Raw genomic sequence first — 12652 nt, 5'->3', positions numbered from 1 at the left:
CACTCAGATATTTTTTCAGAAGGCACTGAGGCATCGATTCCTGAAAAGTGACTTAAATGCATATTAGCTAGCTGTCACTTTGGATCATATTTTAGTATGTGTTTTCAAAAATGCTCCTATATTGACATTCTGCAGCATTCCCCCATTTGTTTAATGTTTCCCAACATACACGAGCTGGAGATAAAAGTTACCTAGTTAACTCCACAGAATATATAAAGTCAAACAATCAAGGATTACTGGAGGACGGAAGAGAATATGGTTCTGCACTTTTTTTAAACAACTCTTAAAGAATCTTCACAGCTCTGTTAAAGAGCACTGGTAATGCACGTGCAATGAATTAATCTTGCAGACTTTCACTTAATATTTTGAGTTCTAACTTCAATCATGATAAAGCTTAATAAGTGGTTTGCTATTTAATTTTAATAGCTGTTTTCAGTTTTAAATAAATACCTTTGCAGACAGCTTATGCCTTTTGAAGCTAAACCATATAAATCAGATTATGTTATTTTCTAATCAAACTGCAGTTTACCTCCTTGATATCTGAGATAGACTACCAGAATAACTGGCACAAGTACCTTGAAATGTTGTACTATCAGGTGCAAAATATGTACTAGTTGGGGAACTGTATGACCCTCTTCCACAATGATTTTTCGCGTCCAGTGAGTCAGCATCTGATGTCCATCCTCCATTCGAGCAGGCACAGCTGGAGTCAGAATAGCCATCGCTTGCCTGACAATAGCTCGGGCCTCCATCGCATGAGCTTTTAGTAGACTGTGAAAAACCTAAACAGCAAAGTTTCTGATCAACATTAATATTATACATATTTATAAATAGAAAGCATTTATAAAAGAAAGAGAAACTACAACATACGTTTTCTAAACAACATGATTTTTTCCTAAAGGCCCGTAATTTGGTAAATATATGATGATACTTCATCAGATGTATACAGCGTATACTTCTACCTCCCTTACATTCCCTTTTTCTTCCTCCCTCTCCACTGTCCAGTTTGAAGTTTTCCCTTGGTCCCCACATTCTGTCTCAGCGGAAATGTCCGTCTCTTTTAAATGAAGAAACATTACCAATTTTGTTAATTTAACCAAAATGACTTTTCATTGTCCCATTTACCCTCTCTGTTTTCACTTATCTTCAAACTTCTTTCTATACTCTCCTATCCCCAAATAAATTTGTATTAATATTTGGCTTGCTGCTTCTGTATTTGTTTGTTGCATATGAATTTAACTGTTCCGTGTATACTAAGTATCCAAAACTACTGTGCACCCTCTACTCCGCATTTTAAAATAAAAGAAAGCACACTACAGAACTTATCAACATCCCTTAAATGTACGAATACATGCCCATAGTCAATACCTGCAGAACTATCTTCTTATGTATGGCAAATTTTGCAATGATGTGTGCCAAAAGCAAATGTCCACTGTATTTGCATGCTGGGTCCACACATGCCTTGGACAAGAGGCAAGGCCAAGCAAATGTCATTAGGCGTCGTAGTTTGCTGTTCCGGTTTTTGTTATTGTCATGAATGTGATGTGGAGCATGCTCAACCAGAAGTGTGGCAAACTGCAAGAGATATATCCTGAGAGAATCCAGCATATCAGCCTGTTTTTCCGGATCAAGTACCTAGTCCCAGGGATGATCAAAGAGGAGAGGAAGAAGGTGAGAAAAAATAAAACAAAACAAAAAAACCCAACTTTATTATCTATAAAAGCAAAGTCCTAGGTTTTTTTGCTTTTTGAGTGTTTTTTTCAGAAGACTAGTAACTATAACCACATTTTTGATTCAGTTTAATACCCACAAAACAACCTCCTGAGGTAGCAACTTTTAAATAATGAGCACATCTAGGAACTTCCAAAGTGCTAACCTATTAAAAAAAATTAAAAAAAATTTAAAAAACCAACCCTCATCTTCAACAACATCTGCTTTATAACTGCTAACTGGTTCAACGAAACCGAAATGAATGACAAAGATACCAATGTTCAGTCATGGCGAGCTTTGCTTGTGAAAGAGACTAGAAATAGGCCTTATATGGCTGTAATCCCAAAGACAGACATTCAAGTCAAAGAGATATCATAAACCAAAAATTGTAGTCCAATCCTACTGATGACTGACGGATCTCACAACAGTTCAAAGTTATGATGTGATTTGATATAATAACTGGTCATAGTATTTAGAAATAGCACAGCTAATTCAAATCAGGATTGAAAAGCCAAATGAGAGGAACAACTTTTTGGTTTAATTTTCAATGCTTTAATGTAAACAAGGACTGTTACCTTTGTTATAAAAACGCTGGTGATGCTTTCTGGGTTATCTCCTTCTGGGTTTGGGGGTCCCAACAGCTGTTCACCCTCTCCCTTTTCAAAACTGTACAAGAAGGCAGGATTCAGGATATGTTGCAACACCTACAGAATATAAACAAAGAAAAGTTATACTCAACTATCGGATTCTTCTAATGGCAGTCAACATTCAAGTAATTTCACATGCAAACCTGCATGTTAGACGCACTCACTGCATTACAAAAGGAAACTATAAATAAAACCTTAAGAAACAGATACACACAGATTTCCCCCCCCGCCCCCTCTCCCCCCTCCAAGGGCAAAGATTCTTAGAAAGTGTAAACTAAAGTAGTCAGCACTGAAAGCAAGATGAATTGCTGTCTCTGTTTATTATCGCTCTTCTTCAGGTATGATATTTTCACCTAAATGGCTCTGCCAATTATCAAACTCGTTGACATTTAAGTAAGCGAGTTTTGTTGCCCTAGTTCCCAAGAAGAAAATTAAACCTAAATACCAGGCTGCTTTGATTTAATTGCTTTAGTTACCTTGGCTTTGAGCTCATCTCCAAAGTTTGGGTCATTGAAGTCTACAAACCGGAAGAACAAAGCTCGTTTTTGGGGAATACTGTAGTTTTTAGGGATCTCTTCTTCCATGTATTCCTTTAAGAAAGTCATATTGCAGAGAAATCGACCCGTGAAAGCCCGAAGCAACTGGAAGAGCAACTCTATATCACCATAATTCCTTCTGTAAAAACACATAAAATAAAAAGCTTCTGTGAAAGAATACCCAACCAAACTACTATGCTGATGACTTGGTGAAGAAACTAATCTTGGTTTTAAATGAGCAGAGAGCCAAGAGCAGGCAGTACTAGAGGCATGGTTTTAGAGCTAATGTCAGTATTATGAAACATACTAAACTTTCTCTTCAATAACTGCAAACCCTTTTTAGTACCCCTGTATACCTTTACAGTATTTTCAAAATTTAAAAAAAAAAATAAAAAAAAAAAATGTACACAAGCTATAGAAAAATAAATGTTTTTACATACTTGCAGTAATTCAGTAAGCAATACGCTAATAGCTTAGGTTCTTTCCAATTTGTCGCAGCCATATTCTCCTTACGATGTCTCTCCTGAAAAGCTTCACTCACCCATACACGTTTCAGCTGATTCACCAAGGAATGTTGATTTGCTAACCAACATTCATCATTCTTAACAATAATACTTATGATCTGTCAAAAGGAAAACAAGACAAATGCACAGTCAACATGCAACAGATCTGTCAAAAGAAACAATAATATAAAAGCACTTCTTTAAGGGCAATTAAGAGTTCTAAAATGTTTTAAAAAAAAAGGGAGTCAAATAAAAACTAGTTTAGATCAATTTTTAAAGGAATTTCTGTTTTTTTTAAAAAAGGTTCTGTTGCCATGTTTTCCTCTTGTATCTTACTTGATTAAAAAAAGTATAGTTCATTTGAGTCTTCTCCCTTCCTAGAGTGACTCTGACTACAAACACTTTACATTTTTACAAGTGTTTTTCTATGAGCTGTAATACATACACACACACTTGAAAGCCTGTATGTAACAGGCCTGTAGCTGAAGAGGTTTTAACTACCTAGTGCAGAGATAAACAAGAAAAATGAATACCTTGATAGCCTGAAACTGAAGATCGAGACGCATTGTGGTAGTGCTTGGAGAACCAGGTCTAACGGCTGCTTGGGTACCAACAGGTAACAGTAGAGTGATAAATCGGTTAGGATTAGCTGCTAGTACATCTCGTAGAGGTTTGGCATCTTTATGTTTTAAGAAACTCTGAAGAAGGGGAAGAAATAATTTTAATAACAACTTTTAAAAGCAAAAATACCAAAAGGCTATATCATCCTGTAGCTTTTATATTCCTCACTAAAGTTGCAGAGGTTATATTTCACATATATAAAAATAGCCTCTACAACTTCAGTAATAAACCTACATGATCTGGAAAGGTATAAAAAATAAAAAACATCTCAGGACAAACAAATACAAAACAGAGAATAGGCACCCTACAGTCAGAGTAAGACCATGATTATGGACTACAAGGTCATACAGGGGAAAAAAAGATGGAAAAGATGAAAAACTTTTTATTCATCAGATTTGTGAAGATGAGGGCTTTTTCCTGCTCCCTTCTCTACACAGCTTACCATAAACATTCTGCTCCACTGTGGATCATTTAAAGTGGCTTCCATCATGAACAGCTCCACAGTCTGGGATGGATGACGTGTCAAAAATTTTATCAGTGGTTCCCTGAATGGACTGCCAGCCTGAAAGATTCATAAAGCTTAAATGAAAAATGCACAGTACAGAGTATTTTCTACTAATTTACTAGCACTCAGAAAAATACATTTCATTTGGCATTTACGCAGATACAAAACGTTCACGACTTCTATGATGAGAATTTACTGACAATTTCAAAATTTCTTTTTTAAGAGTCTAAGACAAACGTTAACACCTCCTAAAAGGCCTGAAGAGCATATTTATTTATTACATCAAATGTCCCCACACCATGATTAAAATATCATAATTATTATGTACTAATGTTTAAAAATACCATAAAGCAAAAATATCAGCAATGTTAACTTCCACTTTTACCTCAATTAACATTGCTCGTTCTGTTTTCATAACAACTTCCAGCAGAGGTTTAACCAAAGTCTGAGGGGCAGCTGGGATCAGATGGAATAAATTTATAATTGCTGAACAAATCTTCATTTCCTACAGGTAAAAAGAAACACGATTAAATTAATATTACCAGCTAAATACATAAAAACAGTATCACACATCCTACCTTTTTTTATCCTCTCTATATTAGCATAGAGAGCAACCAAATGCAAAGGGTTAACATATACACAGCATCTACTTACCATGACTTATGGAGAAAATTGCTCTTGTGGAAGTCTGCCCTTCCCCCCCCTTGTAATATCATGGTCTAATTTTATTTTCTTTGTCAGTATAGTGGTGTTTTACAGGTAAGAGCTAAACACTGTGTAATGATAATGGTGATGGGGGAGTTACTGAGTGCTCACTGCACTACACCAAGTGGCTCATGCATCAAAAAGCCAGACTTTCCTTTCTAAACAAATTTCTCATATACAACCCACAACCCCAGACTAAACATGAAGAAAAAGACAGACAGCTTTCTCACAGCACTGTTCAGTATATCTTGCAAATAGCTGGTTACTTCAAAGAAAAAAGTCAGCTGTGTTCTCCCACTAGATAACAAATTCTTCTGAAGTCTAAAATAATTGTGTTTTTCTTTCATTGTGTAATTTAAACGAGGACTATATTTCAGCTAACCAGAGTGTGGATTTTCTTCAGTAAGAAAAGGGAAAGGAAAAAACAAAACAAAACATCCACTCTCATCACCCCTCTAAGCCCGATTTCTAGTATGCAGTATACAAAAGGATATGATCAAGTGCATTGCACTTCCTTAACTGAATTTAAACACAAAATATTAGGCCCCACTCCTTTAACATGATCTGCCTAGACAAACCCCCACAAGTCTACTCTCATGGATTGAAGTTCAAGACTGAGAACATGTATAAAGTCTTTTGAAAGCACTTATGCCTTCACAGAAACTAGAAACCCTGCTCTTCCTAGTACAAACATGCTTAACATCCCTAACAGCAATGTTATCAAAACAACTCTGCCACAGACAAACAGAAGACAATTCACAGCACTGCACTCAAAGGCACAATGCACTCTGCCCAAAACACAACAATAAAACTAACAAAACACAATTTAAAAAAAAAAAAAAACTAAAAATAAACAAAAAAACCACAACAACAAAGAACTTCCTGATGCCTCCACTGAGTTTCTCACCTCTACCCCTTCCGCAGCAGGCTGAACCAAAACAGAAGTCACAGCATGAAAAGAAAAAGCCCACAAAAATATCAAATAAATTAACAAATCAGTATATGCTGTTCTTCAGGTTGCAGTCAGAAACTGACTTCAGTAGGGTTATTTTCTCATCTCAAACTGAAAGAATAGAGACAATGAGTATCTCCCATGCTCTGAATTGCTCTCCTAAGAATTAGGATGAAAAACATCCTTTTTTTCTACTTGTACATTGTTTAGACATAGCTTCTTAAATATTTGTACTGAATAAAAAGATACTAGAGAATATTAAGTCAGGGAAAACAATATTTAACATCTTCAAAGACAAATTTATCCAGCATCAATTATGAAACCACTTTCAATTCTTGAACTACCAAGTCATAAAGTCCTTCTAATAGACAGAATTTCCACCATGGTGCCAATGTTCATGAGAGGGACAGTCAGAAGCAACCATCTCTTCAAAGCTTGTTTCTTCAACTACCAGACACAACCTAAAAAACACGTCTTTCCTTGGGGAGGCAGGGAAGAGAGGAAGAACGGATTTAAATCAAAGATTTCGCTCATTGCGCCAATGAATTAGATCTTAATCACTACTTAATAAGTTATGTTTTAATTTGTTCATTTATCTAAACAGGCAAGTCACAGTTCAGGAACATAGTAGGACTGTCATAAAATTATTTAGGTGAACGAAGGGCTTAGTTATTCTGGGATCAATGTGGGTCTTTACAATAGTTGTTAATTATTATGCAGCATTTTTAACTGAGATGTCTGAAGTTTTTAGTTTGTCTAGAATTGCTATTTACATATGAAAACTCATTCCATAGACTTTTGAACTGTTTCATTAAGAAGCCTTGCTGACTAGCCACTACCTGCATTGTGCTAGAGAACTGCATGACAACACCAGCACCACCATCAAATGCCACCTTCATAATGTGCCTCTGGAAAAAGATGAAAACTCTTTAGGTCAAAAGAGTAACAGTGCTCTGTACCGTTTCAGCTAGCAAACATAAAGCTTTCCTGACCAATTCCATTCTCCACTGCGTGTTTACCATCTCCTAGATCTAACCACTCACTCAGTCTGAATGATGCAACCTACTCCAATAACACTTCCCAACAGTGCTTTTAAGTGAATACCTCAGATTTTGGAATCTCACTACGGTCAAGAAGAAATCAGAGTAAGTGAAAGGCCAACTACAGTAACTCTGACCACCAGTTTCACCATCCTAGTTTTTCCACATTTAGAAGATACAAGTACAGCAATAGCGCACTGTACATACGGACATATGAACACAGACTGCCATAGCAATTGTATAAAGACCACGCTGTCTGTGCCCTCCTTCGGTTTCCTAGAGTTTTTATTTTTAAGGAAACTTTAGAGCAACAACGGGGGGAAAAAAGTAATATTTCCATCAGCTTTGCAGTCACACAGTTCTATTTGAAAATGTTTCCATAGACTTCTCTCCTCCCTCAAGATGTGACAGTGGATTCCTTCTCAAGTGTCTGGTGTGCACCTCCCCCTCAACATATGTAGGTTTTAAACCAACACTAAAAAAAAAAATTACAGGTTTAGGAGACTAAACACAGAACTACATAGAAAACATCAACAAAAGACATTAAAAGCAGAAAAATTCACAATTAAATGTGATGTAGGGACAAGTAAAAACTGTTCTAGAGGTGCCACATTGTGGTTTGAAAGGCTGTTGCTATAAAAAGATCTGCAAGATATCTGTAATCATCACGTCTGAGGAAAACTGAATCCCAAAAGAAGAATATGAAGGCCTTAGAACTACTCTGACCTGATTAAAATGTGTTTACCTGAAAAATGCACAGTTTTTAAGTTTAAACATAAGAAACAAATTCTACTCCATTAGAGAACATCTAGGTCAAATAGAAAGCAATGATTAAATTCAGATTTAAAAGCTCTCTTTGCAATGACAGGAAAGACTAATGAAAAGCCATTAAGCCATTTCCATGTTTTGAGGGAAATAAAAAGCCAATCTAATTTCATTCTAATTTGAAAAACAAAGAAATTAATAAAATTCCCCCCAATTTTTTCCTAGTTGCAATAATAAATCTCAACACTTAATATAAGTTATTAATAAATTCTTAATAGAATTATGGGACTTCTGGTAATCTACATGAAACAACACTGAAGCAGGAATTCCATTCAGTGCCATATTGCTAAGAGCACACAGTGTTGTCATTATGCTGTGTAATTTTCCATTTATAAGAAAATTGATCAGCTTCCCATAGTTCAACATTGAGGCCATTAGTGTGGATGGGAGAGAGCTTTTAATGTGATCTAAACTGGTAAATATTGAACTTGTTTTTCATAAATTATATTTAAAATTAACTGGGATTATATTATTAGTCTAATTTTCAAAAGACTATGTTATGAACATCAAACATATTAGTGAAAAAAGAGGGATTATGCTGCTGAGCTCATCAGCCATTCCAATGAAGAACAGATTTCTAAGCAGAAAATCCTGAGGAAAAAAAATAAAAATCAATGAACTGTTCCCACACCAACCTGTATAGAACAGGCTTTAAAGTAACCATTGTCAGCAGATAAGAAGCTCCTCTTACTAAGATTTGTAACAAATATTCAATAGACATATAAGTTCATTAGCTTGTAACAAAATATCAGTGTGTAATCAGTTACGGCAACATTTACAACTGAACGAGTTCTGTAATTCCAAAACATTAATACTATTTATTTCTTGTCTTCCCACACAAAAGCATTCATTAACTTACATTTCCATCACTCCGTTGTCCACCTTTGTGTGTAATAACTACAACTTCCATCCATTTACGCAGGTGTTGCTATAAAGAGAGGATAATTAGTATTATTCTTCTAATTATACTGTTCCATTTTAGCAAGTGACAGCATATGCTGCAAGAAAAGAAGAAGCAGAGGCAGAAATGGTTGTTTGAAGTAAACAAAGGGAAAAATGATTAGTTATTTTCATTCCCTCAGATTGAAGAGTTTACTGTTGCTAAAAGTCCTCTCCATATTCAAGAAAGCAGCGGTTAGAAGAGTACATACATTAAAAGGCATAAAAATCTGAAGTCTGATAGGCTTACACTTGTTTAATGATTTACTTGATATGTATGCATTCAAATATTTAAATATCCATGGCAAAAGGGTAAAGAATTCACACACACAGTTTAAAAACTGCAAATAAGAAGGGCAATACCTTCCACCATTTTATAAATCAAGAAAACACCAAAACAGACTTAGCCCATGAGGAAGTAAAACATATTTTCAAGGGTTTCCTTAGTGTATTATGCTGCTAGCACCTTGGTTAAGATAAATTTGTCCAAGCAAATCTTAGCATAACTAGGTATGTCTTCACTAGAAAAGAATCTCTCTTAACTTTCTGGTTTAGTAGCTCTTTAGAAATTAACTTAAAATGTCTAAAGTTTTTTTTTCCTATTAATTGTGAAACAAAAATCTTTTACTTCCAATATATACATTGAATCACTACCAAATTTTTCTTTGACTTTTCAACAATACGAATATTAGCTAAAAGAAAATTTCCTCTGGAAGAGCTAAAGAAAACTTGAATAGGCTTACCATCATCTGATCACAGAATTTATCATTAAAAGAGTTTGGAAAAAGTCTAGTGACAGATGTCAGACGATTCACAACATTCAGTGTCAGACTTCGATAGTCTCCCAACATCATAAGCAATGGTCTCATGTGTGTATGAATTTGATCAACTTCTATGGTAGCTCCCTCCAAGAACTGCAAGAGAGCACAGGATTAAGATACAGATGGAGAGGGGAGCAACTTTTGTGCAAGCATCTTTCTTAAAATAAATTCTGCCAACTTGATTTTTCTTCTTTTATTTTGTACTTTCAGAATTCAATAGCTTAAACAATATTTATTGCTGGAAATATATATAGTGACCAGATGGATTTGGGAAGCACTTAAGTATTTCTGACACACAGTAGGATATTCCATAAAATAATCAAGTAGGAGATCTTAATTACAGAGACTGAAAAACTGTCACAGCTATAAATTAAATATACAGCTATGGACAAACTACTTAGGCACCGCTTTATTAAGAACTGACTGTGAACCTGGCCAAAGGCAATAGAGCAAATTTCTGTGTTACAATCTGCATGCATCCTGAGTAACATAAAAGGTCAAGAGAACCTGGCTGCAAGCAGCCAGAGAGAGTATTTCCTGTCATAACCAAACATCCTGTGGGCATGGTTTTATCACAGGAAAAAATGATCAGAACGTCTTATACCAAATGCATAGGTCAGAACAACCCTTATTTGCTCCCTCTTACCTCTCAACCCAACTGTACTGTCAGCAAGCCATAAATAATAAGTACGCTCCCTTTCATGACCAGAGTGACATGAAAAGATAACATCTGACCTCTAATCAGTCAATGGCCTAAATAAATGTAAACCAACAGTATAACTATAGTTATATTCCCTGTTACATGCCAGCCAATCTACACATTACAAAGAGGCTTTAAGTATTTTTATTATCATTTTCTATATTTAGAAGAACAGTGTTAGGCATATCTACTGGGCAACGAATCATGATGAGAGAGTATTCTTTTCCCTGTCCTTCCAGTTTTTTTACACTATAACCTAGCATCCACAGAACAGACAATGTAGTGTAGCACCATGTAAGGATACTAATTCTGACCTTAAACAGTACAGCCACAGTCCTGTTTCTTAAGGTAACTGCCATACTGTGATGCAGAGTAACTCTCCTGCATTGCTGACTTTTCCAAAACCAACTATGGTGTCTCTACCACTTCTTTTAGGAACAAAGAAGAAACACGAGAAAAGCTTTTTACAATAAAGCCAGGCACGCACATTTGTGAAACTGCTGGCAAGGACCGACACTGTTTATTTAGAAAAGAAGATACATTTACAAAGACCAGACAAACAGAAAGACCGAAAGACTGGACAGACAGAAAGACTGAAAGACTTACCATGGTCCTTGTCCAAGAGCTTATAATGCTTAATTTCAACCAGAAGAAATTTTTATGGCTAAAGTTCAAACCCCCGAAAAACCACATCTGACAGAAACTTAATTATATTGCTGTCACTAACAAAAACTTAACAAAGCAGACCTTATTTCCTGTACACAACTTTCCCAAGAAGCTTTGTAACAAGGAAGTAAAGCAGAGAGAAAAACGGCCTCAAAAGCAAAATTGTTTTAATACACTAACCTTTCTCATGCATGCTTCTCCTGCCTCCTGCAGTTCATTATTTGTTGAATTAAGCGCCTTGAAAAGTGCAGCAATGATTTTCTCTCTCGACTGAGGCAAGTAATTGCAGGCAGCTAGAGCATCTGCAAATATCAAAGTAAATTTGTTCTCTTTGTTAACTCAATTTCAAAAGAGAGGGAAAAAAAACTCTAATTCTACATTTCTTCTCTTCAAGTTTCTTTTATTTCATCTTAAATTACAGACAGCCAAAGCACAGTATGCTTTGCCAAAAGCAACAGGCATCATAAAATAGTAAAAGAATGGAAATTCTATTAACAGTGTTCTAAAGTTCTCCTAATGCTATAAAACATAGTTAGTCTAAAAATATTTTGGGTTAATTTCAGAAACTAAATCCTAGTCATTAAGAAAGCAGCAATAGTTTCCCATTATTCTCTCCATTAAACTGTGACCTCTAGAGAGCAGTCATCAGTCTTCAAGCGCTCAAGTTTTCTGCTGATCTTGGGAAGACAACTGCCCATTGCTCACAAGGACGCTTATCTACATCAAATTTTATTTAGGAAGTTTTACTTACTTAAGGCTGCAATCCGAAGAGGTACAAGTGATGGAAGACTTTTGTAACAAGGTAGTTTCATTAAGGCAGCATCTTCAGCCTCACACAAATTCAGTAACTAGGGGAAAAAAATAAACAATCATTTTAGCATAGCATTGTGAATCATGTTTGAAATGGTATTATCAGTTACCTTTTGAGTCTTGTTTCCTCAAAGAGCCAAGTTTATGCAAACACATTAATCAACCTCCAAATTTCACCAACAGGCAAAAATTCTACTCAAAATTAGGGTATAAGTTCCCATGAAAACTGGTGATTAGCCAGAAGCAAGAGAGCCCATTAGCATTGCCACCAGAGAAAAGTCAGGCAAAAATTAGCCGTTTTGCATTTTGTTGGCCAATACCTAGCTGGTCTATTTGCAAACAGGCTGCCCATATGATAAAAAAGTAGGTCTACAGAAAAGCTCGCCTCCTGAATGGCAGTATTAGCACTGAAGGTCTTGAGGAAAGGGGTAAGAGAACAGAAGGAGATTAATAGGGAAAAAATGTGCCAAAAATGTCTTCAGTAATGCTAATGGTCATGGGCCACTGCCCAGAGGGACAATTCTCTCCTACAGAGCTCTCCTCTTTGCAGGCGAATATTTTCAATATTAAGATTCAGACCTTCACAATACCAATATACCACTCTCACTTTTACAGACGTTTTTTGATCTACAGCGCTTTGATTTTGTCTTAAGGAAAAAAATAGAAGATCCT

At 35.7% G+C, this 12652-nt stretch overlaps 1 protein-coding gene across 1 annotated transcript in view; it reads right to left on the bottom strand.

The window, feature by feature from the left end:
* Positions 1-12652, bottom strand: part of TRRAP (transformation/transcription domain associated protein) — a 101081-nt gene that overhangs the window by 56472 nt on the left and 31957 nt on the right. The window contains 12 exon segments of the mRNA XM_009286372.1: positions 576-782; positions 1369-1635; positions 2286-2414; positions 2834-3032; positions 3334-3515; positions 3930-4094; positions 4460-4579; positions 4908-5027; positions 8904-8972; positions 9727-9897; positions 11351-11472; positions 11922-12018. Of these exon segments, the coding sequence (XP_009284647.1) occupies positions 576-782; positions 1369-1635; positions 2286-2414; positions 2834-3032; positions 3334-3515; positions 3930-4094; positions 4460-4579; positions 4908-5027; positions 8904-8972; positions 9727-9897; positions 11351-11472; positions 11922-12018 (1848 nt within the window).

Source organism: Aptenodytes forsteri, unplaced genomic scaffold, assembly GCF_000699145.1.
Source record: "Aptenodytes forsteri isolate BGI_AS27 unplaced genomic scaffold, ASM69914v1 Scaffold55, whole genome shotgun sequence".
In the NCBI taxonomy this organism is placed as follows: domain Eukaryota; kingdom Metazoa; phylum Chordata; class Aves; order Sphenisciformes; family Spheniscidae; genus Aptenodytes; species Aptenodytes forsteri.
This window is presented reverse-complemented; position numbering and strand designations above follow the sequence as displayed.